Source organism: Oryzias melastigma, linkage group LG17 (genome assembly GCF_002922805.2).
Source record: "Oryzias melastigma strain HK-1 linkage group LG17, ASM292280v2, whole genome shotgun sequence".
Classification (NCBI taxonomy): Eukaryota; Metazoa; Chordata; class Actinopteri; order Beloniformes; family Adrianichthyidae; genus Oryzias; species Oryzias melastigma.
The window spans coordinates 3,405,918-3,432,812 of record NC_050528.1 but is presented as its reverse complement, the minus strand read 5'-3'; the positions used below and the strand labels follow the sequence as shown (position 1 = coordinate 3,432,812).

The 26,895-nt window shown below is 39.5% G+C and overlaps 2 protein-coding genes and 1 long non-coding RNA gene across 5 annotated transcripts in view; 2 read left to right on the top strand and 1 right to left on the bottom strand.

Moving 5' to 3' along the window:
* eef1da (eukaryotic translation elongation factor 1 delta a (guanine nucleotide exchange protein)) overlaps positions 1–4,433 on the bottom strand; it is a 10,542-nt gene extending 6,109 nt beyond the window's left edge. The window contains exons 1-2 of one of the 2 annotated variants that reach the window (XM_036216210.1): positions 4,194–4,433; positions 54–628 (exon numbers count right to left, since the gene is read on the bottom strand). In XM_036216210.1, the coding sequence (XP_036072103.1) occupies positions 54–628 (575 nt within the window). In that variant the 5' untranslated portion in view covers positions 4,194–4,433. The remainder of the gene's footprint in view (positions 1–53; positions 629–4,193) is intronic. The other variant, XM_024273433.2, reaches the window with a different exon arrangement.
* Positions 4,434–5,811: 1,378 nt separating this feature from the next.
* Positions 5,812–6,274, top strand: LOC112147761. Its single transcript, XR_002919525.1, has 2 exons — positions 5,812–5,868; positions 6,064–6,274. It is a non-coding gene; the product is annotated as an uncharacterized LOC112147761 (long non-coding RNA).
* Positions 6,275–8,891: 2,617 nt separating this feature from the next.
* Positions 8,892–26,895, top strand: part of ghrhra (growth hormone releasing hormone receptor a) — a 35,563-nt gene continuing 17,559 nt past the window's right edge. The window contains exons 1-6 of one of the 2 annotated variants that reach the window (XM_024274346.2): positions 8,892–9,119; positions 9,688–9,796; positions 21,440–21,547; positions 23,209–23,309; positions 24,645–24,742; positions 24,993–25,125. In XM_024274346.2, the coding sequence (XP_024130114.1) occupies positions 9,033–9,119; positions 9,688–9,796; positions 21,440–21,547; positions 23,209–23,309; positions 24,645–24,742; positions 24,993–25,125 (636 nt within the window). In that variant the 5' untranslated portion in view covers positions 8,892–9,032. Of the gene's footprint in view, positions 9,120–9,385; positions 9,797–12,767; positions 12,854–21,439; positions 21,548–23,208; positions 23,310–24,644; positions 24,743–24,992; positions 25,126–26,895 lie in introns of those variants that run through there. The other variant, XM_036216419.1, reaches the window with a different exon arrangement.

Here is a 26,895-nt window from a genome sequence, read left to right as displayed (position 1 = left end):
CACACATCATCTCTTCCCCATTCCTCAAGTCAAAGATGCCACACTTGTCCAACCTGGGCTTGGTTTTCGTCTCGGACAGGCCTCTCTTCCTCGCGTGCGGCCCTTTGCTGCCTTTGCCTCCTTGATCGGACTCAGAGGAGGTGCGGTGGCGTCCTCCGCTGAGGTGGCGGTGGGGAGTACCGGACGCCTTCACAGTGGGGATGCTTTGGCCCTCGTCTTGCTTTTGACCATTGGTGCGTCTGTAGTGGACTCCCAGGGGGCCTCTGGCGTTCGGGCTCCGTGGAGAGAAGGACAGTGGCACGCTGCCATTGGAGGCCAGCTGCCCCTGACGGGGGCTCTCGGCTTGCTCAAAGGACCTCAGGTTGTAGAGGACTCCCTCCTCTTGCATGGCCTGCAGGACGGGACTGCGACCATAGGAACAACCGCCCTCCACTGAGGAGCCCAGTCGCTCGTCTTCAGCACCCGAACTCTCAGACTGGGACAGGTGGGAGCGGCGTCGCACCCTTCCGAACTGGACGTTGTCTCCGCTGATGATTCCTCGCTCCACGGATCGAGGAGTGCCTTGAGCAGGAGACCCAACGGGCACCGCAGTTGGAGGAATCCCTTTCTGCGGACGACTTTGGTCCATCTGTGCGTCAGGGCGTTTCCGGGACAAGACAAGAGTAACAGATGGGACGCTCGGGTCATTAGCTCGGCGCGAGGTGAGCGTCATGCCGGTTAAAAGCATCACAGTGAATTTGAAACACTAAGGGAGTGTGGAGCTGATGATGATAGGATGGTAGACCGATTAGAAGGCTTTGGTTAGGGAATGTGGTGATAAATGAAGAGAAAGTTGGTGAAGATTCTCATTCAGGTGATGTCTTGAAGTCATAGGAACTGGAATTTTTCCTTGAAAAAGTCCAGTTCCTATGACCCATTTCAACACAAATGAAGAGAACAAACTATTGCGGCAGTAAAGTAATCTCAACTTGCCAAAAAAACAATCTCGTAAGACAGGCAAAGGCCAAATCTGAATTCCTCCTCTACGGCTTCCCCCTATCCCTCCAATTGTAGGGGCATTTGGAGGGGTAGGATTGTCCTAAGTAATTTTGTAACCCTTGTGCAACCCTAGGCATGTTTATATTAAAGTGGGTCATCTGGATTTTTTTGCTTCACTGGTATCGGTAAAAGACTTAAGATCCTGTCCATCTTTGTCCACCTTTGCCATGGGAGGGATCACACATAAATATAAGGGTCGGGTCATCTGGGCCCTATAAGATAGAACAAGGGTTAAGGGCTAACCCCTGCAGAGAAAGGAGTTCCGCGTCACGCTGTGCTTGTGAGGAGAAGTGCATGTCTTCACGTGGGTGTTCTTTGAAGTAGAGCTGAGTATCGATTATAATTTCAAAAAACAATTCGATTCACAGGAGCCTAATTGATTTGATTCTGATTTTTTTTTATTCTTTTGCTTCTTTAATTCAAGTCAATTTTAAGTTTACACATTTATACACATTTGTGCAAAAATACATTAAATTACATAAAAATCTACTATGTAATTTGAATATATTTATATTAATCTGATACAGTTCACATACTGTAAAATATGTCAGTAAAACAATTAGATTTAGCTTTATGTGCTAAATCGATTCATATGTTTTATGAATTGATTTTTGATTTATTAAGCTTAAATTGATTCAAATCAATTTTATTAACCCAGCCAGCCCTACTCTGAAGCACAGACGTTTACATTTAAATGCAAGTAATGAGTTTTTGAAGTTATAGGACCGACCTATGTAGTGCTAGCAGCTCCGCGCTAACAGCCGACGAGTGGTAGTACCGTCGGAATTTGAAGACACGATTTCTCAATAACTCTTCGTTCAGAGGGCTACATGCAGGGGTAGGGATAGAGGAAGAATTCGGATTTTGTAATACACGACCACTTAAACAAAAACAAACTTCTACTTTTTGAAGTTTCAGTGTTTCCTCAATAACAAAACAGGGATCATCTGTTGATGTTTCTGCCTGAAGCAGGTTGGCTCATCTGCAGCTTCTGAGCGTTTTTCCGTGAAACTGAACAGGGCTAATTCTTCCGGACACAACAGTCTAATTAATGAGGAAACTGCTGTTGTATTAGAGGTGACAGGTTTCCCTAGCAACAGCCAGTGAAGTCAACCTGGGCAGAGAAAGTGTGTCACTTCAGATGGGAACATAAGTGCCTATTTTTTATTTTAATGCTGACAGATGTTTGCACTTCAAATCACGTGTGTGAAATCGGCTTAAAAAATGAAGCTTACTTCTCTGCTGTTGGACTGAATAATAAAATGTGTTGTTTATATTTGTGCATTAAAACATAAAATGTTTTAATGCAATGTTTTAAACTCTGAATACAAAAATATACTATTGGACTGAGACAAAAAACTAAATATAGTAAATGCATTACTCCAGTAAACCTACATAAGTTCTCAGGTGCCAGTTAATTTGTTATTGATGGTCAAATACTCATAGATGCTCTGATCTTAATATGAAAAGTCAAAACTTAAAAAAAAAAATACAAAAATGTTAACACTTCTGGGAAAAAAAACACTTTCAGAACAAACAGTTGCATTGTGGGTAACTTGTGTTAAAGTCCCAATCCAACCATTCTTTTGATCCATTTTTGAATAATTTCCTGTGGTCTTAGATTATACTATTTTTGGCCAAAAATCAATCAAATCTGTCATCTTCTTGGACAGAGTTTCTGCAGAACAGCAGGAGTTCGTTAGAAATTACAGATGTGGTGCAGAGTAACACTGCCCTGACTTCCCATCATCCTTTCTTGAAAGGGCTCATTTCACCCAAGACCAACTTTTTAGAGCTTTCAAGTCTATTAAATTGTTAAATCTTCACAAAAAACCCAATAACCTCAAAGCAATATGTTGACACATTTCTAGCATTCCTCTAAAATTGTGCACTATGAGCACCAGCCCCTCCCAACCCATGAAACGAGGAGGTCCTCACACTGTGATGTCACAAAGTGGGGAACAGCCCCTTTAAAGGAAGAGTCTGCACTACCAGCTTGGACCCCATCCTAGAACACGAACTTTCTCCACGGACCTACCGGTGATTGTGAAAATGCTCTCACTATTTATGCAAATCCATCTTTGCAGACGTCTGGATATTGTTTGTTTTAGTGGATGAAACGCAGACGCGCTACCTAACCGGCTCCAAGTTTACATCATGAAATGGGCGACACCCACAACAAGTGAAAGGCGGAACCTTAGAGATTGAGGGGTCTTACGTCTGGGTAGGAAAAAAGCGGGTTTAAATAACTCAGATTTCATTAAAAAAAAAAAAGTCCTTTAGTGTTACAAATGTAATATATTATTATATATATGAATTTAGTTTACTGTGAAAGGCTTAAAATAGCTTGATATAAGCCCTTTAAACTTTCTCTCACTAGCTAACAGCCTCTCCCAACCTTACATTGCAAAAATGGTGACATAAAGCTGTACAATTTGGATCCAAATTCCAGCTCAGACAAGGAAACCAAAGACGTTCATGGACCTATTGGTCTGCAAGGGATGCATCAGAATGGGGCGGAGCAGAGAGCTTATGGCGACTGTATCCCCTACTTCACTGTTACAGGATTTTCAAATGTCATTTTTTCCATCTGCTCCTGATTCTCAACGATTTGAATAAAGAAATACTCAGAATTACAATTTAAAACTTAATTTTCTTTATATAATGTCCTTAGCCGTGAGCAAAATTCTAAAAGAAACATTTAAAAAAACTATTTTCATCAGAGCGGGATTTTAAATGGGTGCTTCTTTCAACTCTTCAGATTCACCATAAATTTGTTAATTAAAAAAAAAAATCGACACCTAAGCTCACCCTGGTAACTTGAGGCTGTAATTTGTTAACAAGGTTAAACAAAATTAAAAAGTGAGAAAAGTTTAATTTAAACTAAAAAAATAAATAAAATCACGGGGGAAAGGTAACAAAATTAGCAAAAAAAAATAATTAAACTGTGCATATAAATAGGAATACCAGTAAAAAGTTCTTCATGTTTGCAGTTCAAGCTTTGCTGCAGTTTTTTTCTGACAGCCTCACCAACTTGTAGTTAAGTTGGCCACGTGGCGCCAAACAGCTGACGTCAGCTCAGTTTGTGAGTTTAACAAACCTTAAACTTCTAAAAGTGTTCACAACTTTTACAAGCACAACTTTGTGGAACTTACTTTTGGGTTTACTTGATGTTTTATGGCCCGGTAACAACACGGCGTGCGGTCACAACCGGAATCCAACGGCAGAAGAGGACTGGCCCGAGAGGACGACGGGTAATCTTCCGCTTCGGAGGGGGGAGGGAAGAGACGCTTTCGACGTATTTATAGTCATCTAATGTATTTCTAAGAAAGAGAAAGAAACTTTTACAAAGTTAAAAACTTAAGAAAAATAACAAAATGGATAAAAATGTATGTAGACGGAAGGAATTAATGTGCAAAATAAAATCCACTTCTCGGAGTGGTATGTCCCAGTTTCAATAACTTCATTTCCCAGAAGTCTAAGCGGTGGATTCACTAAAGAGACTTAGCGTTGATTAAATCAGCTGCCTGGAGTAATCCGTTATTTAAAGTGTACATGCACACAACATCAATGAATGAATAATACATAAATAACAAAAATAAAACAAAATTTAAAAAAATAAAAAAGAAACAAATCATTATTATAATTATTAATAAAAAATAATAATAAGGAGAAATTAATCAATAAATTAATAAAAACATTTTTTATTATTATTTTTTCTCTTTTGATCTTTTGCTTTATGTTGTTTGTTTTGTTTTATTATTTTTTTGTCCACCACCTCTTAATTAAATCCTCTCAGTACATACATTTACACACGCGTGCTGTAACTCTCAGCTAAACTTAAATGAAATAGAAAATTGTAATTGTAGAAACTGTATGTAAACTTTGTTGTCTTCCTTGAATCCATTTAATCCTGTTTAAACAACTCCCACTAATCAAATTAAACTTTATTTACAAAAGACTTTTCAGACAAAAGTAATGCAAAGTGCTTTACAGCAATTAAAAACAAAATTACGCAGCTATTTATTTTCTAATTAAATGTCTGGAGAAGCTTTTAACCACAAATTACCACAGTATAAAACTTTCCCATAAAAACTTCTGTAGGATTAAAAAAAGCAGTAAAAGTTAACAGTTATTAACCCTTGAATACTTACAATCACTCTGTCTCTGACGTATTCAAATGTCTCCGTTTCCTCTCCCGCTCACGTCTCTTGTTACTACGCGTTTTTGGAAGCCAATCTTTTGCTCTGGTGGAGCAGTTTATGAGTGGATCCTGTGGTTTGGATTTAAGGCTAACCTACCTGTCAAAAAAATGTTTCGCATGTCGTTTTGTGGCTTTACGTACTTCAAAATTCTGATCCTAAATGTGAGAATGCTTTTTATGTAAAGAAACGTGTTTCTGCTCCTCCGATTTGTGCCCATTTGCAGCTAAATCTAAGCTGAATTGTCAAACCGTATTATTTCTGCATTCAACCATAAAAGAGGTTTTCACATATAATGTTCCGCTGCGCAGTCTGATGACACATTAAGGAATAAAGCCCATCCTAGAACCACGTCAGAAGTCCAGTGAGGAAGAGTGAGGCCTCTGAATGTGTGATGATTTATTGCACATGTTTTAACAAGAGAAAAGCTGCCCTAAAAATGTATAAATCAAATTAAAGTTCAGGTCTTTCTTTTGTGTTTAAATATTATTGTGGTTCTAAAAAAGTTTCAATTTGCTCTTAAATGTGACATCAATGGCGCTTGTGTCTCGGTTGCAGAGAACTCACAGCTGTTTGGTGCGTTGTGTTGAAACGTGAAAGCATCAACAAATCTGCGAGCACAAATCAGGTGATTACAAGTGCAATTAAATCTGCAGGTGTGGATTTGTTCTGTACATCTAAAAATAGGAACCCATTTTCTGACAGAATTCTTTCTACTCCGCTTTATTCATCAGATTGTTTTGATCAGAGATCAGCTTTGACTTCAGTTAAAAGTCTGTTTTTTCTGGAGTTTGAAAAGATCATCACATTTTTCACTTTGCAGAGATGAGGGAGAAGGCGAGGTGAGCGATGCGCCGAGGTCAACGTGGTCTCCGGGGTTCTCTTTGGTGGAGGAGGAGCAACAGTCTGGACAGAGGTCATCAGTCAGAGTGTAACCAGGGGTCTGCAACCTCCGCCACTTAAAGAGCCATCCGAGTCGATTTCTCGCCAACCCTCAGGAGTGATAAAGTCTTCGCTCAGCCTTTAGAAAATAAGATTCTGATTTATATTCATGTTATTTGCTACTGACATGATACATTTATAGAAACCATTGTGTTTATTTATTTATTCGGCATAAACAAAACATCAACATGAAGAGAAAACAGCTTAAAAAAGGAAATCGTTCATAACTTTTAATAGAGCTTTACATGACTTCCTTTCAAAATAAAATACATCCTACAAGATCACATCAATACAGCAAATGTAGTAGGAAGTGATAAAAACTGTTTATTTTATTGTTCCTCCTGCATTTCAGCCACAAATTCATAAATATAACCAACAAAAGCTAAATTAGAGCTAATGAAGTGACCCCTACCATGTATTAAAATCACGAAGAACACTAAAAATTGTGGAATTTTATCAAAAATCGAACATTTGTTTTATAATCCAATGGACTATAATATAATATACTTTTAATTCTGGTTGTGCTTATTGACAGTAAATGGATTTTCTGTGATAAATGAAGCTCAAAATGAAGTAAAAAATTAGTCAGTATGATGTTTATAAACTACAAAGGATTGATGAAGAATTACGGTGACCGTCGTTAGGATCCTCATTGAATGATTCATACAGTTCTTCAACTGTTTGGGAATGAGTTGAATAAAGTTTAAGTTAATTTACTTTTTTTTATTTATTTACTACTTACTTACTTTTTCCTTTACAGTTACTTTTTAAAGTTTTTAAAAACATTTTACGCTACCCAAGGAGCCACAATAGAGATAAAGGTAAAAGAGCCACATGAGGCTCCGGGGCCACACCCACTGTTTGTAGACGGTCCAATCACTGCAGGTTCCTTCCTCATCACAGAACCATCATCCCCACTTCCACCAGAACACCCCATCTTTCTGGTCATGGATGATATCGCTCCACCACATTGTGCCAGAACTGTCACAGCTGGACTTCAGAAAGTGGGAGTGGCTCGTATGTACAGGCAGCAATGACCTCTGACCTGAACCCCATACAGGGGCGGACTTAACATTAGGCAAATGTAGGCGATCGCCTGGGGCCCCCAAGTCTCTAGGGGGGCCCCCGAGGTGAACGCTAGAATTCCAGCTCTGTTTTTATTCTGATTTTGCAGACAAAAATGGCCTTATTTAATGTAAATGAATGACTTTATTATGTTTATCTGATTTTGGATTTTTCTATGCTGGGAAGTTTCTAACTGTTCATTTATTCAAGTATTTTTGTTTCTTTTGCCTCCTTTGGTAAAACTTGACTTACTAAAGAAAATGCAGAAAATTGTCATTTCTTCCTGGAAGTGAGTGATTAATGTCTTTCCGAGTAAATAAAATTTGTCAAGTTTTTATCAGTTTTCTTATCAAATCAGTTGAATCTTGACATTGATCCTGTCCAAAAGTAGACCAGCAACACAGATATTTCACCCTTGGTAAAAATTAAAATAAATAAATAATAAAACTGTTGCAGAGGGTCCCCATGCTATTGCTCACCTGGGCCCCCCAAACCGCTAAATCTGTTGTTGTTGTTTTTTTCTTTTGTAATTCTCGTAGTTTTTGGAGGGTTTCTTTTCATTCATTGTTAGTAATATCAAAGGGAAGTTTTATGTACATGTAAATAACAATGTACCCCTCTTATTGTGAGTAGTTTATTAAGTTATTCATTATTTCATTTATTTAATCCAGTGGTGATTTTACAACACGCAGTCATTAGGTTTGCTCAACAAATAAACACCATCACACTCCCACCACCATGCACGGCAAATGATTTGTCTAGACAATTTTATGCAATTTAATCTTTAGACAATTTTACAACTTTCCTGTTTTGTTTTGGGATTCAAAACATAACCTGTTAGAATTAAAAGCTGTATTTTTATTAAAAAGTTTTGCTTCTTTTAGATCAGGAGTGTCAAACTCAATCGCACAAGGGACCAAAATCCAAAACACACCTGAGGTCGAACAGGATAAATATGTAATGAACACTCTAAAACAGCATTTTTAAAACTTAAAAACTGTAACTTTTTAACATTGTTATGAACTAGATATAGAGCATTACCTGTGATAACGCTAGTGTGAATGCTGTAAGCTGAATTTGGCTGATGAAGATTCTAGTTCTGATAGCTGAAGATGCTGAAATTGATAGCTAAAAATGCTGTGGCTGATAGCTGAAATCACTGAGCTGATAGACAGTGCTACAAAAAAACTTAGGTTACACAAAACAGCTAGCATGTAGCTGAAAAAATAGCTTCTAACTATCCTAAAAAATCTTAGTAAATGCCAAAATAGTCAAAAAAGCTAACAGAATGCTAATTTCTTAAAACTTTTAAACCGTAACTTTTTAACATAAATATTGGGTCATCAATAACAATAAAATAAAATGATCTGGAGAGGCGGATATTACCCTGAGAGCCGGATCCGGCCCCCGGGCCTTGACTTTGACACACGTGTTTTAGGGATTAATAATCTTAAAATGAACATTCTGAACATGAGCTACTGTCAAAGTTCGCCTCGTTCCTAAACCGACCCCGTGAACTTGAAATGAGGTCACCGTCGCTCCGTTGGAGAGGCGTCCCCGCCGCGTGAATGGAGAGTCACGGAACTGCTTTTACGCAGCAGCGGCAGCGGCAGCAGCAGCAGCAGATGTGCTGCAGCCGCGCTCCTCTCCTCTCCCTCAAGTTTGCAGCTCGCGGGAAGCATCACGGACCTTTTTCTCTCGGCGGCTGGAAGACCAAACAGGAGGAAGCGAAACCTGGTTTTGCGCAAACATCGCAGATGAGGCGTTAAAGGGGATCGGTGAAGGATGGAAATGTCCAGCCGGGGGCTCAGAGGTCGACATGAGAAAGTCACGCTGCTCATCCTGTATCTCCAGCTGTGGTCCAGCCCGATGGTGAGTGACGCTTCCCTTCATGCTTCCACTAGAATCTGAGCGCTGAAGGCGCATCAAACTAGATCAAAAGTTCTCCTTTTAGCTTTTCCCCCTTGTTCCTGAGGAAACCATCTCCTTTATTCCCAATGACATCTCAGCTCTAATTCTATTAACCTTTTTTCTCAGCTGCCCTTCACTGGCTATTTGGGGCACGCGCCACACATGGGCAGAAAATAACCCGCCGTCCATCATTCTGCTGTTGACACTAATTAGCAGTTTCCCTTCCACCTGCATCCTTCGAGGCTGTGATCAATCAGAGACGGAATCAGCGGGAGGATTCGCGGGGCTGCACGGGGGAGTTTGATTGCTTTGCGCGTGACTTTGCAGAAGACATCCTGACAAAAGACAACTTCCCATCAGGCCGCAGCTATTTTAGGAACTGGGTGTCAACACGCCCACTGCCAAACTATTGTAGTTTTGGGAAGAAACGGTTTCTGAGCCCCGTTTTCCTCACATTTACGCACGAACTGCTGCGAGAAGGAACAGCCTCGCGCGCGAGTCTGACGCACGCTTGCGTCTTTATTTCCAGGGAGAAGCAATTCATCCGGATTGCGCCATCATCTCCCAGCACCTGAGGGCTCGAGAGGTTTGCAGTCAGAGGAGGAGGACCGAGGCGCGAAACCGAAGCGACCACAGCGGTGAGTCCGCGCGTGCTGATCCCGCCACTGCCGCGTGTTTGTTACGCACTCATGAAGCCTCAATGAAGCAAAAGATCCTGTCAGCTGGGTGTTTGAAAACACATCTTCAGATCTTTAAAGGTTCAAATGTGTCATAAAAATAGATTTTAAGAGACATAAATGAATAAAAGTAAACTGTCTTTTTTTAAAATAACTTAATATTTAATGGTTTCAATGTGTCCTGTAGAGCTGATAGGTCCACTTATCATTAAGAGTAATTATAATTGAATTATTTACGTGTGGATGTCTGGGCATGTTTTACCAATCAATTCATGACTAATTAGCCCAAGTTTGATTTATCTATGTGGACATTTCTGTTCTTTTTTTTTGTTTTAATTCTGATTTGGTTAAAAATAAACAATGTCTAAACCAAAATGGGACTTTTTTCAGTTCAAATAAGCTTTGAACAATCCTGTTATTGGCCTTTAAGGATATCATCTAACAAGTTAAAGGGTGTTTTTTTAACATATACAATTGTTTTATTAAGATTGTTTTCTGTTTTTTCTACAACAATGAGCTCAGTTTTTAAAGAATGTTTAAAACTGTCACAAAAACACAATTATTAGTTAAAAAGTTCCCCAGACAACCAATTATAAAGCAAAGACCAATCAAAGATCCTGATATCAAGAACCACATCAAACCAGTTTTGATTAATCCAGATGATAATCACCAGATTGTTTTCTTCTTTCAGCATTTTAATGGACATACTAGTTTGTTAAAGAACAAACTGTTTAATATCTTAAAAATGTCTTTTAAAAATGAGTTTTAAAGCCTCAAAAACAGTTTTTGTGGTCACTTTAAAACCCTCCTCTAATGAAAATTCTGTTTTTTTGAGTTTTAACATGTATGTGTGGCATTTTTCTTACGATGGAGAATAAATGTGATAAGAAAAGAGAACAGTAGCATTACCAGCGATAATGCTGGTGTGAATGCTTTAGAAGAAAATGGTGACGCAATTTACGTTAATTGCTGAAGGGATTTTCTGAAAATGCAAAAGCTATTTGCAAAATGTTGAATTTGCAGAAGATTGGAAATATCTATGAACAATAATAGAGCGCCGAATATCTGAAAAATTGTTTAAAAATCACTAATACATACCAATTTTGCAAAAATATTTAGTGTGTTGCTTAAATATTAGCTAAACTCCAAATAGCCTAAAATTCCTCAGTAAACTAAATTTGTCAAAAACGTTAGCATGTTGCTAAAATATTAGCTAAACTCAAAATTAGCACAAAAACATCAGTAGAGGCCAAATTAGCCAAAAATGCTACCACATTGCTTAAATACTAGCTAAACTCCAAAATAGCGTAAAATTCGTTAATAAACTAAATTGGTCAAAACGTTAGCATGTTGCTAAAATAGAAGCTAAACTGTAAATTAGCCTAAAAAAACTTCAGTAGATAACAAATGAGCCAAAAATGTTAGCATGCTGCTAAAATATTAGCTACACACCAATTTTTCTGAAAATTACTCTAAGATGAAAACATAGTCCATGAATATATTTAAAGGTTTGTTGATAATCTACTTAAAATTTCAAAATTTGTAGACCTTTTCATTCATTTCCTATGGGGCATATTTTGTTCAATATTTCAAAACTATAAAATGTATGAATACCAAAAATACGACCATCAATGTTGTGAACGAGTTGAACATTTTGATACCAACATTGCAGAAATCACTGAAAGTCTGATTGAGTTTTTACATGCAGAATAACGTATGGAAAGGAGCGGGAGAATCCCTACAGTTTGAATGCTTACTAAGCAATCACACAATAAGTACATTCATGTCTGGTTTGTTAATGTCTGAGAAACAACACAGATCTGTTCTGCTCATTGTTGGGTTTCTAGGGACTCTCAAGGCACAAATTGACAAACTTACAGTCAATGTTTTTGCTGTTGACAGCGTTTCTGCATCATGCAGTAGAACCTGTTTGTCCTTCACGCTGGAGGAATAAATTTAGTCAAAAAGGGGAAAACCTGACATCTCTTGTCAGGCTGAAGTGTCTCCAAAACAAGTTTTTTGGGGAATTATTCTGGAACGCCACCGTGATCCTCACTGGGAGAGAGTGGGACTTGAGCATTTCCAGCCTAATTTGACATTAATGAACGCTGAAGCTGCTTAACACTCAGGTACGGAGCTGTCGTCTCCCTGCCATTATGCAGAGAAATTACTGTTGATTAATTTTGCTGTCGAAATCGGGGCGTCGGCGTGTTTAGACGGCGGCGCCGGCAGCGCAGGTCACATGTGATCATGCAGAGCTGGAGACTCACGCGGTGCTGAAATCTCACTCTGCCCAAATTATAGTTATTATCAGGGACTCCTGGTTGTAATTAGCTCCATTAAATCCCCTTTGATTCATAAAAAGTGTCTCCTTTTGGAGGCTAAACAGAAATTCAGGATGGGCAGTATAGATCTGTGAAGTCTAGAATGGGTTAACGCTGTAATGAATGACAACATCCCTCTGTTCTCCTGTCTTTGTCTGCTCAAAGTCATTTCCTACAAGCAGGAAAACCTTGTTAATCTTAAATGAGGTGAGACATTCGAGTGCAAAGTGTAGCTTTCCCCAGAGCCAGCCAAAGCCCACGAATGGAGACAGTAGAGTGGAGAAAGAAAGAAAGAAAGCAATCAGAAAGATACGTTTGAGCTGAATAATCACCTGCTTGACAAGTCATTTCAGGCAATCTCTGAAAGTTTTGTCAAGCAGGGAATGGGAGATTTTTTTTTTCATTTTTTTCCCCCCCCAAGTGTTGAAAGTTTCATGTAGTTTTTAGCTTGAAGATGTCACTCAAAGAGAGACTGTACGTCCATAATTCATGGCTTCTGCTGTTCTCGAGAGAGTGATGGAGACAGGAGGCTATTTGTGCATCATATGTCTCCTTTAGTTTAAAGGTTCATTCAGAGAAAATTTGACTTTTGATCCTTTAAAATGCAGATTAAGGTGAAGAATTTCCACCTCTAAGATGGACCGCTCCTCACATCTGCTGTGTGCAAACCGCTGGGTAACCAGGAAAAATCCCGGTGAGCCAGAACATTGAGAAAATCCATAATGTTTTTACAGCCTCTGCCTCTGCACCTGTGCTTGCTCCGTCAGGTAAACAGAGGATTCACAACTGACAACTGGATTGTTTATCATTTGATTTCTGTCATTTATGTTCCTGAACCACAAGAACCAGATTAGCTTTCTTACTGCAAAAATGTCTCCCCCACCAAACAGACTCATCCATATACTCACCCAAATTTACATGCACCATAGTACCTGGTGAAAATGAATTTTTGGCATATAAAGGCCACGCCCCTAAAATGATGACATCACAACAGGAGAAACAGTAAAAAAAAAAAAAAAACTAAAAATCCACTAACGCAGTGGGTGTCGAAGTAAATCACACGAGGGGCCAAAATCCAAAACACACCTTAGGTCACGGGCCGAACAGGATTAACATTTATTGAAAACTCTAAAACTATGCTTTTAAAACTTTAAAACTGTAACTTTTCAACATAATTATGAACTAGATAAATGGCATTACCTGTGATAATAATGCTAGAGTGAATGCTGTGAGCTGAATTTGATAGCTGAAAACACTGAAGCTGATAGCCAGCTAAAATATTAACTAAATGCTAAATTAGTCTAAATAACTGGAAGAAACGGAGGTTAGCCAAAGCAGCTAGCATGTAGCTGAAATATTAGCTAAACTCCAAAACAACACAAAACACTGAAAAAAGCTCAAGTTAGCCAAAACAGCTAGCATGTAGCGGAAAAAATAGCTACAGTTCAAAATATCCTAAAAAAACTTGAAAAAAACTAAATGACCCAAAACAGCTAATATATGTAAATATTAGCCTAACTTCGAAACAACCTAAAAAAAACTTTAAAAGAAAAGCCAAAATGATCCAAAAACAGCTAGCATGTAGCTGAAATATTAGCTAAACTCCAAAACAGCATAAAAAATTATAGTAAATTCCAAAAAGTTCAAAAAGCTGGAAGAATGCCCATTTTTAACTTTTTAACACAATTCTGAATAATAAAAAGGCAGGAATATTGTGCCGTGACTTTGTGCCCTAACGTAACCAAAACACCAAATATCGTAATTGTTGCATAGAAAACATGCTGGGCGGGGCCAAAGGCTCCCTGCTTCGAGCTCTCAGTAACAAGAATGGGGGCGGGGTTTCTCTGCAGCAGCGGCCCCACCCACAACACAGAGGTGAATTTCTAATGAACTCCTGCTGCTCTGCAGAAACTATGTCCTAGAAAACAACACTTTGATTAAAAGGGGACTGGGAAGGCTTTGAAAATAGATCAGAAGATGATCGGAGTGGGGCTTTAATGAATATTGCATTACTGGAAAATATATGAGTGTATTTCTTTCACTCATTTTGATTTTTAGTTATTTTGTTCTCCAGTCGATTCACTACTAATCATCCAAAGTTTAAAATATCTTTAAACTATACATGGTAACGCTTCTTTTTACAGTACAGAGTTTACAGAGTTTACAGAGTATTTACGTGGTACTTTTTGTGGGACCTACTGCATACTTACATGGTACTTGCTGTGTACTTCTGTGGTAATATTTAGCCTCGTTTCCAGCGGTCCAGACCGGACCGGTTTAGAATTTTAACATTCTTTGGAAGAAGAATCCAGCTGAAAACAAGACAGAACTTTTGGTTTGGATCTTGAGTTTGGAAAAGCGCTGGTCGGACATTTGCTGTTGTCGTAAAATCTTTCCACCAATCAATGGGTTACATCGTGTGATGACAGAAGCTCCGCCCTCACTGGTTCATTTCTTTTTTCCTGTGGACCTACGACCGAAAATGGTACCAGTCGGTTCTGCTCAATGGTTCCATTTTGTAATGGAAACGCTCCAAATACAGGTCCAGTTTGGTTCGGACCGCTCAGTGGATGCAGACTTATATGGTACCTACTGGGTATTTATGCGTTACACTCTGGGTTTTTACATAGTACCTACTGGGTATTTACATGTTGTCTTTTTGTTGTTCTTACATGAAGTAAGTACTGCAAAAGACACGGTGAAAAACGGTGTATACAGCATAAATAACCACATCAATATAAACCAATTAGTACCACATAAATACACAAATAAAAAAAATATGTTCATCCCCATTTACTCATCCCTAACCTGGAACATAATAATAAAATAAAAAAACAAATTTTTGTTTTTTGCAGCAACAAATCAAACTTGTAATCCGGATTATCTTCATAAACGTTTCTTTAGAAAGTTCCGATGAATGTGGGTAAACAGAGATGAGGGGAATCCACATCCTGTGATCAGAACACCCACGGTTATTGTTTGCTGCGCCGCCCACGTCCTGTCAGCGCGCTGAGCCTCGCTCCGGTTCTGATTCCTGCCGTCAGCCAGATCCGCCGTGCTGAACGCGTCCCGGTTTGGTCACCGCTCCTCGATTTCTGCATTAGACTCGTGCTGCTCGCTGAAATGTCGGCAGGCAGCGGCAGCCGCTTCCCTCTGAATTAATTCATTTGCTTCATTACAGGAAAACTCTTTGATTCAGGTCTTCGTCACGTCAGAAAACGGCTGGCGAGCTCCAGTGATTAAATGGGGCCTGCTCCTCTGATGTTGTTCATGCTGCAGCTGCATCTGTTCAGAGGATGAGGCTAATGTATGTTCCTCCCATGAAAAGAGGCATTAATGTGGCTCCATAAAGTCACTCAAAGATGCTGTTTCTGCGTCTTTTAGGTTTTTTGTTGACATGAAACCAGTTTATGTAAACCTGGAACTTCCAGCTACTGCAGAAAGACGCTTCCTCCAGAGAAAACTCACATTTCTACAAATATCTACAGCATGTCAAAGTCAAGGCCCGGGGGCCGGATCCGGGTAATTCTATCCGGCCCTTCAGATCATTTCATTTATTGTCATTAATGGAAAGTTTTTGACAAAATACATTTTTATAGAGGGTAAAAAATTGAAAGTTATCTAAGGTTTAAGTTGATTTATTCTGGAAAAGTATTCCTGCATTTTCTATTATTCATAATTATGTTAAAAAGTTACAGTTTTAACATTTTTTTTAATTGGCATTGTTCTAGATATTTGGACTGTTTTGGAGTTAAGCTAATGTTTCAGCTACATGCTAACTGTTTTGACTAATTAAGGCTATTTTTTAGGATAGTTTTTAGTTTAGCTAATATTTCAGCTACATAATAGCTTTTTGACTAATTTAGGTTTTTAATTTTTTAAGGTTATTTTGGAGTTTAATTAAAATTTCCGCTACATTTGGTTAATTTTTTTTTTTTTTTTAGTTTTTAGATTATTTAGGAGTTTAGCTATTTTTTCAGTTAATACCATAGGTTAATACTTAGCTGTTTCAGCCAATTTAGGCTTTTTACATTTTTCTTAGGTTATTTTGGAGTTTAGCTTATATTTCAGCTACATTCTAGCTGTTTTGGCTAATTTAGGCTTTTTAAAAAGGTTTTAGGCTGTTTTGCAGTTAGCTAATATTTTAGCTGCTTCAGCGTTTTTAACTATCAATTTCAGCATCTTCAGAGGACAAATTCATCTTACAGCATTCACACTAGCATTATCGCAGGTAATACTATATATCTAGGTCATAATTGTTAAAAAGTTACAGTTTTAAATTAGCTAAAACAGCTTGCTATTAACTAAAAAAAATAGCTAACTCCTAATAACCTAAAAACTAAATTAACCAAACAAGCTAGCATATAGCTGAAATATTAGCTAAACTCAAAAATATCCTAAAAAATAGCCTAAATTAGCCAAAAAACTAGCATGTACAGTTTTAAAGTTTTAAAAATGTAGTTTTAGATAAATAAATGTTCAATAAATGTTTATCCTGTTCGTCCCGCGATCTAAAGTGTGTTTTGGATTTTGGCCCGTTGTGACTGAGTTTGACACTCCTGCTCTACAAACTGAAATGCGGAAATCCTCCTTAGATTAAATAAATGTAATTAGTTTTTATCTCTGCCTGAACACCTACACACATGAACTGCAAGCTTATTACCACTTCCTTTGTTTTCCAAACCGCCCTTCACTGCCACTTTTAAGCTTCTTACCATCATTTCCACAATAGGCTTCTTCCATCACAACAAGAGGCTTCTTACCGGCAGAGGTTTAACAAGCTTTGGCGACTTTGGTGCTAATTAACTTTGAGTTATTTCAAAAGAGGATTTCTGTGTTAAATTTGTGTTTGAAAGTCTTGTTTGGGAGGACTGCATTGCTCCAAAGTCTGAGTGAAGCCTGGAGAACCGTTTCTGTAACTGACCGACTTTCACACGACGTTATTTATGTGGTTTAAACTGTCGCCGCTGCGTTCTCCGGCATGACTGAATGTCAGCTTTTATTAGGTCTTCCCAGAACATAGATATTGAGATACAGGCTCATTTCCTATAGTGACGAATGTTTGTAAAACATTTAATTATTTAAATGCACATGACTCAGAGCTTCCCAAACAAGTGATTTGTTAAATAATCTCATTACACAGAAAAAGCACAAAACTCTACAAGGATTTTAATTTATTACTTCATTTTAGACTAAACTTACTTGCTAGTAATATTTTAAATCTCTTAAGTCATTTGATCTTGAAAAAAACTTACTTAGGAAGTTTTTTTTTGTTTTGTTTTTTTTTCTTTTACATAATATTTTTAAGCAAGATTTTCATCTGTGAATGGAGGTCTTGTTTCAAAAAACAGAAATGCAGTTTTAGTCTTAAATTCTCTGCTCAATGTCCTACCTTATGAGAAAAATGAGACGTTAAAATACCAAAAACTCCATTTTCATTTAAAAATGGTGTTAATATTTTAGCAAAAACTTGTTACTGTCTCTTGCACACAAATTAATATCTTGTGCGCACCAGTTACTATTTCGCGCAAACCAGTAAGTATCTCATGCGCAGCAGTAACTATCTTGTGCAAACCACTTACTATCTCGTGTGCACCAGTTAGTAACTCATGCCCACAAGTTACTATTTCATGCGTACCAGTTTGTATCTCATATTGCACCAGTTGCTATCTCTTGCACACCAGTTAGTATCTTGTATCGCACGGGTTAGTATCTCGTGCCCACAAGTTACTATTTCGTGCACACCAGTTAGTATCTCATGCGCATCGGTTAGTATCTCGTGCGCACTGGTTAGTATCTTGTATCACATCGGTTAGTATCTCGTGCGCACCGGTTAGTATCCTGTGCGCACGAGTTACTACATTCATGTTGAGTAAATTTAAATCTTTTTTAGAGTAAGCGTCTTCAGGGGCTCATGAAATGGACCTCATGACAGACTATTAGCACATTTTTAAAGACACAATCTGAGGCGACGAGCCATCATTGTTGTTTTGTTAAATCTTCAGGGCAGCAGGATAATCTGTGCTAAGTTCCATGAAACTCCCCCCAGTAGTTTCTGAGTCGATCTACCCTGAGACACTATTAAAAATGCATGACACGATGAAGCCGCCGTGAGGACATGAATAGTGCAACATGTGGAAGTGTTAGTGCTGCTGTCACCTGCAGCATCACGGCGCCACGATTCAAAGTGACGGCCGTCCGCACAAGTCGCTGGGGTAAACAATCCGACCTCACTCGCCTAAAGACCCCCGATCACACAGAAACTGCTGACATGTTTCAGAGGAAAGGTGAAGAATAGATTCCATTTGTTCGTTTATCAGAAGGAACGGGGAGAATAATGCACATTTGACTCAGACCGCCGTGTCTCAGCTAAATGTCAGCAGTTAATCTTTGTCTGCACAAACACAGCACTATTATCGTTTCCTTATCTGTTGTGATTTAGCTGTGGAAAAATCTAATTAAAACGCAGACGCCAGCAGACGCTCTGATTGGAGAGAAATGTGTTTTGGACGTTCATGACGCAAAATGGAAGAAATTCTCTGAAGCATAAAACAAATGAGATAAACAGCTTTTTGATAATTGAATGTTTGTTTGTCAAAATATTCGATGAACTGATTTTACCTCACTTTACTTTGTGATACAGACATTTACAGTGGAGGAAATACGAATCAAATTTAAAGAGTTTATATATTTGTATTTCATTGAAGGAAATGTGTATTTGAACCCTTTTGCTTAGTAGTTTATTATCAGTACAGAGTTTCAGATGTTTATTATAGTTGATGATCAGGTTTCTGGATGTATCAGGAGGAATTCTGGTCCAATCTTCTTTACAAATGACTTCTAAATGCTGGTTAGCATCTCTGATCTTCAGCTCTCTCCACAGGCTTCCTATAGGATGGAGGTCCAGAGACTGGCTGGACCGCTCCATGACCTTCATGTGCTGCTCCTTCAGACATTCATTGGTTGTCTTGGTTGTATGTTTTGGGTCTCTATCCTATTGGAAGACCCATTTAAAGTGGAGGGAAAGAGGTTCTCACTCAGGATTTGACCCCACATCCTCCCATCCCAACAGTAAAATTGTCTTCTGCAGAAAAAAAACAAAGCATGATGCTTCCACTTCCATGCTTGACAGTGGGGTATCAGCAGCGTTTTTCTTCCTCCAAACAGTTGAGTTGATGCCATGAGCTCCATGAGCCCCACAATTCAATTTCAATTTTATTTATATAGCCCAAAATCACAAAGAGATTTGCCTCATTGGGCGCACACCTACAGGTGGATTGATGGTCATGTTGTATTTTGGCAGCAACAGTTGACCCCCAGCTTGTAGTTGATGGTTCAGTAGTCCTGTCAGGAGTCAGAGCTGTGACTCCCTCTCTGGTCACCAGCAGGAGCAGTCTCCAGAGTTCTTACTCACCTGACTCCATTCTGACAATCACCCACCTGCTTCGTAAGCAGCACTCAACGCCAAACTCAGTACCAAGTATTGTTTTGTGACACCCTGCCTGCATTACTGAGCGTTTCTATCTGGACCTGATCTTCTGGTTCTGACTCTGCTTCCTCTGTTTGCTTGCTGCCTGCCCTGACCCTCGTCTGGACTCTGACATCTCTACTCTCTTTTTTTGATTGTCCCATGCTCCAACACATTTCAACTCCCAAGGTCACAATTTGACGTTTTGGGTGTCCCCAAGTTGTCATTTTTCGACATACTTGGCGGTTCCCATTAAATCACGGGTCCCCAACCTCTGGGCTGTGAACCAGAACTGGTCCAGGACAGCAACACATAGCACACCGGTACCCTAACCCAACACCGGACCAGAACCGGTACTGGACTCGGATGCAGTATCAGGCGCAAACCAGTACCGGGTTATGGTCAGGGTACTGGTACTGGACATGTCCAGAGAACCAGTGGGCATGCGGTACTGCATCCCAATGGTTGCGGACCCTTGACTTTACGAACAGCCAGCACGTCAAAAGATGACAACTTGGGGACACCCAAAACATCAAAAAGAGTTGGGGATGAGATTGTGTTGCATCTCGTGGTTGACCTCTGTCTGTTTGACCCTGATTTAGCTCTGTGGACTTTCAGCTGTGCTTAGCTCCTGCCTGAACTAATAAACCTGCTACAAGTGGAACCAGCTGTCTGCCCATTTGAAACACGTCCATTCCACTCTTAAATCCCTTAATTTAGTAGAGTTTGGAGTCTGACTCTCTACAGGTGATTAGTTCACACAGGTGACTTCAACTGATCAGGAGAGTCTGTGTGATCCAGAACTCTTTCTGGTTAGTAGGAGATCAGATACTTCTTTCTCTAACTGGAATATGTATATAAATTATCAACAGTTGATTCCTTGACTTTCTTTTTCTCACTCTTCGAATGAACCGACCATCTTTTTAATCGGGAGAACCTACAAAATCAGATCAAAAACACATTTGCTCCACTGTTTGTTGTCACAGTTCTTGACCTGAATGTATGGAAGTCTGTCCAGAAACTCCAAAACATACATGTTTTAATAACATAAAGCAGATCAGTGGAAGCATTTTTTTATTGCAGTTTGAGGAAAACGCTTGTTATCTCTAATCCTCACAAAACGACATCAGGAACCGTCTTTTGCTAAAATCTGAAGGAATTAAGAAAAGGATTACTTTGGACATCCCTTCATGTTTTTTCTCTCAAAAATACCACCTTAAATCGTCCTACCCAGGCTTTCAAACAGCTTGGAGGTATCCACAATCCATTATTGTTCATTTTTACTCCAACACAAGGGACTCTTGGATATCACGGACACAGAATCCAATTTCTACTTCGACTGTGTGTTCTATTCAGAGCAGCGCAGCCTCCGGTTCTGGAAAATATGACAAAAGACTGCCGTTCAAATTACAGAACTGGTCTTTAAGGCACGCCGGTGGTGTGCGTTTGTGCTTTATTGCATGAAAAACTACCATTTTTAAGGCTTTCTTTTATTCAGCATGAAATGAGTTTGGACAGTATCGTGGAGAGGCCGAAAAACCGATCCAACACATCAGAGGCAAAGCAACCAAAAGCTCCCGGATCATCCAATTTATCCGACTCCCACCCGGAGGTGCACACATGTCGGAGTCTTTGTGAGGCGGATGGAGATGAAGCACAAAATAACATTTAGAAAAATGTCACGATGTGCAACAACAGATCTCGTTTTGAAGCTTGTTAAAAGTGAAAGATGGTGGCGGTCCTCTCTGTCGTGTTTGTTGGTGCAGTGTCGTCGTTGTGACCCTGCTGTGGCTCCGCCTCTTGTCCTTGCAGGATGTAGAACGGAGTGGGACGAGATCGGATGCTGGTTAAAAGCTGAAGTGGGTCAGGTGGTGAACCTGTCCTGTTCGGAAGTCTTCCAGCATTTTTCCAGCAATCAAGGTGAGGCGGTTTCCATGACGACGGAGGCAAACTTCCTGTTCATGATGGATTCTTTGCTGCCACCGTTAATCATCTGTGTGATGTTTGAGGCTCTGATTCAAGCCGATAAGGCCTGAACATGAATTATTCATGTTTGTTTGCTTTTCCTTGTTTCTTTGTTCGTCTGTTTTTACCTCCACAAATATCCAAAGACATGCGGCTCATATTTCAAGCGGCGATAGCTGCTCCCCCGTTCTGTCACTGTGATTGGATCGTAACGGCAATTCGAAGGTTAAGGTCAGGATCGTTGTGTGAGTTACGTCCCATCATCCTTCAGCGGGATGGAGAGTGCAGCTCATTTTGAAATGCAGATCGTTTGAGTCTCACTTCCAGAGAAGAAATTCTCCTGCCGGGATTCTGGGAAGCTCCCGACACACATGCTGATAACCGGTCCCGCAGCTCTGCAGCCAGAGATCCAGCTGACAACCTTCCCCTGACACCTGCTGCTTCCAAATGGATGTCAGGCAGGACTTAAGCAGCCATGAAAGCATCAGATGTTCTCTGACTGACTGCAGCACTTAGAGACCAGAAAGGGCCAAAGTCAATAATGTCCAGAGGGCGTTTCGAGGCATTTCAAGGGCACTCGTGTTTACCGTCTTTGGGAGGAAAGTCATTCTTCCTCTGAACATTTCTAGAGCATTAAATGGTCGAATCAGCCGCAGCAAAGTAAAAAAAGACAATTCAAAAGATAAAGAGCATCGGCTCATAGGCTGAGCAAAGCAGAAGCTAAAAAAAACTGAAACGTCTGTGTGCAGCTATAAAGAGAGGCCATTTCACATCCCATCAACACAGAGATTCAATATTCTGATTCTTTATGAACCCTGAGATCTGTCCTTTGACTGTCGTCTGGCGCCTGGAGACACAAACAATCACCAGTACCCAGCCAGCAAGGCCAATGGGCCCCATATGGTTTAAAGTTGGGCAGAAAATGTGGCCCCAAATGGGTTTGTCCACAGTTTCTGTGGTGGCTCCACCTGTGTTTGCACACATCGACTTAAGTATGGACTCAGTGGGTCAGCTCGCTACGCTAGCCAGCCGTCCGGCGTGCTTGTTAGCTTTTCTGTAGCAAGCTAACAAACTCCACTATAGGATGCTAGCAAGCTACACTGCAGCATGCTAGCGACCTCTGCTGTAGTAAGCTAGCAAGCTCATCTTTAGCACACTAGATAACTCTGCTTTTTTGAGCTAGCGAGCTCCGCTGTAGCAGTGCTTAGCTGCTAGCTTTGCAGCTCAGTAAGCAGTGGTCAATCTCTACTCTACTGAGCTAGCGAGCTCTGCTGTATTGAGCTAACAAGCTCCACTGTAGTGAGCTAGCGAGTTTGCGAGGTGGATAGCATAGCGAACCAACCCACTGAGTGTCCACTTAAGTCAACGTGGGCAAACCCATTGGGGGCCACATTTTCTGCCCAATTTTAAACAATATGAGGCCTATCTGGCTTTGCTGGCTGGGTAGGAGTTTGCATCCAAATTTTGAAGGAGTCTTTTTCAATAAACCCAAACTTTTCATTTAAAATGGACAATAAACAATATATTTCCTTTGAGTTGCATCAAAATGTGAGCGGTACCACAGCTGGTTGAATCACTAAACTGTTTTCTGTCCTTTTTTGTTGTCTGATCATCAGGATTTGTGTACAGGAACTGTAATGTCGACGGCTGGTCGGACATGTATCCACCCTATGACGAAGCGTGTGATTTTAGTGACGATAATGAGCCTGAATCTGAGGTAAGAACACTTTTTTTTTTAAATTAAGGGGCCGTACCACGCTTTTCTTAAGTCTTTCAGACTATATCCATATATGTGATCATGCATTACCTTTGGGCACACTAAAGAACAAATTAGAAATGAAAAATTAGTTATTTTTGTTGGAGATTTTTTTTTTTTAGTTTTTGTTACTATCCGGAAGACACTTGGATCTCTGAGGCTCCGCCTTTCGCTCCTTGTAGGTACCACCCATCTGATGACATCAGTAGAGCCGGCCTCAACAGCATGTCCGCGTTTCACCCACAAAAACAAATTGATGTGCACACCGCCTTAAGTAGCCCTAGCCATCCCTACGCTGGTTGTACCAACGGCTAAGGCTAGCGGCTCAGCTAACTGAGCGGCGAGGTTAGCGGCTGAGCATTGCTTATAGAGCGGCGGGGCTAGCAGCCGAGCGGCGGGGCTAGCAGCCGAGCATTGCGAACTGAGCAGCAAAACTAGTGGCCCAGAAACGCTAGCTGAGCAGCAAAATCTAGCGACTGAGAACTGAAAGCTGAGCAGCAAAGCTAGCAAAGGAGAATTGGCAGCTAAGCAGCGAAACTAGCAACATTTGTTTTAAAGACCTCTGAGGAAAATTGTGTTTTTAACTTGTGGCCTTTTTCTGATGGAGGGCTGAGTCTTTATTTAATCAAATTGTTGTGAATCAGGAGCAGATAAAAAAAATCTGGTTAAAATTATGGCACACACTTTTATTTTTATGCATTTATATTTTAATTGTGGTTGAGGGAATCACGAGACAAAACTCAAACTAATGAACAAAATTGACAGAAACAAACCAAAGTTGGGCAATGTCTGAATTACCGCACATAAATACTGAGGCTTTTGTGTAGTACAATGAATAACAGAAACACAAAATTAAAGAAAATCAAGGGACAAAACATCAAATAACAGCTAAACTAGCATATAGAATTAGCATAAAAATTAGAGAAAAACTGGTTTAAACAAGTTAGCTGACAAGAGGCTGTAACCTAGTGGAAGAGCATGTAAACAGATGGGTGATGGGAAGAGGGGACTGGGTCGCCTATGGTTTCGCCCACAACTCAGGAGTGAATTTCGAATGAATTTATGCCGCTCTGCAGAAACTATGTCCCAGAAAACGACACAGATTGTTTGATTTTGGCTAAAAACGTCATAATTATAATTAAAAAAAACTCTGGGAATGCTTTAAAAACAGATCAAAAGATATAATGGGAGCAGGACTTTGAAGAAAAGAGATGTTTTAAAAAAAAAAAAATCTATTTTTATGGATTTTCAGTTTTAAACGGTTAATTGTGTTGTTTTGTTCTCCTCCGTCTCCAGACGAGCTACCTCTACACATTCAGACAGGTGTACACTGTAGGCTACGCCACCTCGCTCATCTCCCTCATTACCGCCATCGTGGTGTTTGCCGCCTTCAGGTAAGCCCTCAGCAGACGCATGCAGATTCAGCCCAGCGTGAGGGAAATTTCCCAGCATGCTCGCACAGAGAGAGGATTACAGCTTCAATCTGAAGCCTGGAGGCTTCATGTTTACATGGAACAGCCTGGAGTTCGGATGAATTATTACACGCCTCCAAACGAATGTTTGCCACAGAAAAGGGTGTTTATCATAAAATATAAACTATTTAGAAGGTAGTGTCCTGTGCTCTTTGTTTTTTTCCAAACACAGGAAGTTCCACTGCACCAGAAACTACATCCACATCAACCTCTTCTCTTCGTTCGTCCTGAGAGCCAGCGCCGTGTTCATTAAGGACGCAGTGCTGTTTGCAGATGAGACTCTGGACCACTGCTCCATGTCCACGGTGAGGCTGCAGGATCTCAACCAGAGATGGAAAAACTCTTACTGGAGGACAAGAAAACATAGAACACTGGAGGGAAAGGAGGAAAAATATCGCTTTATTTCCTAAAAAATAATTCCCAGAAGTTTTCTATCTTTTAAAAAAAAAATATTTTTTTTCCATAAAAGACTCTTCCAGTGTCTCTTTCTCTGTTTCACTTCAATTCAGTAAACAGAAACGTCGACCTAATGGCTAATTGTTCACAGCAGCTTGCGTCAGTCCTCCTCACAGAGCAGAGACGCAGCAAATGTGCTGGAAAATACGACAGTAATTGTCTTTTTTATTGCTTACTGCACAATAAACAAAATAGAAATAAAAACTCAGAAAAATCTCTTTTTCTACAGCCACCGTCATTGATGATCAAGAAATAAATTACCAAACAATAAATGATGTGGAAAGATGGACAATTACAAACAGAACTTTACAATTGAAACAAAATGTTTTTAAAGAGAATCAACTTTTTTTTTTCTGTTTTTTTTTTTTTCTTTTTTAACATATAAGCCTCACTATAACTATATTTTTTATCTCTTTAAAAGTCATCTCATTGTTTTTTAATTATAATAATGACGCTTTGGGCTAAATTTAAAATCCTATGCCGTTCTCTATGGACATAGCTTCTGTGGGGCAGCATGACTTCATTAGAAATTCCCTTCTGGGTTGTGGGTCGGACTGTCGGTGCAGAAGTAATTCTACATCGATATCCCAGCATTCCTTTGATTTATGCCGAACAGCATAAACATTTATTGAACATTTTAAACGAAATTTTAAAAAAGTTAAAAGTTTAACTTTTTAACATAATTATGAACTAGATATATAACATTACCTGTGATAATGCTAGTGTGAATGCTGTAAGCTGAATTTGGCTACTGAAGATGCTAGTTGAAGTTAGTTAGCTAGTTCTGATAGTTGAAAACGCTGAAGCTGATAGCCAGCAAAAATATTAGCTAAATGCCAAATTAGCATAAAAATAAACAAAAACCTAAGTTAGCCAAAAAAGCTAACATGTAGGTTAAAAAAGTCTTCCAAATAACCTAAAAAAACAAAAAAGCATAAATTAGCCAAAACAGCTGGCGTGTAAATATCAACCTAACTCCAAAACAGCCTAAAAAACTTAAACAAAAGCCCGTTAGCCAAAACAGCTAGCATGTAGCTGAAATAAATTAGCTGAATGCCAAAATAGCCAAAAAAATCTTAGTAGATGACAAAATAGTCCAAAAAGCTAGCAGAATGACAATTTTTAAAATAAAAAAAAATTGTAACTTTTTAACATAATTATGAATAATAAAAAGGCAGGAATATTATTCCAAAATAAATCAACTTAAACCTTAAATAACTTTCAATATTTTACTGTCCAAAAATATATATTTTGTCAAAATTATATAAGTTAGAAATGAGCACAAGATAACATCGGGTTATTAATAACAATAAAATAGAATGATCTGGAGGGCCGATAGAATTACCTGGAGGGCCGGATCCGGCCCCCGGGCCTTGACTTTGACTCATGTGATGTAGAGAAATATCGATACAATCCAGCTGCACAGTTTAGATCCAGATTCCAGCTCAGATGAGGAAAATGAAGTCGTTCATGGATCTATTTGTCTGCATGTGGATGATTTAGAATTGTTGCTGAGCAGAGAGACTTTGGTGGCTCTTGACAGCTCATAAAGTCTCAAACCTGAGTCACAAACCTGAGCTTTTGCAGACCGCAGGCTTTTATCTGCTCCTGATCCAACA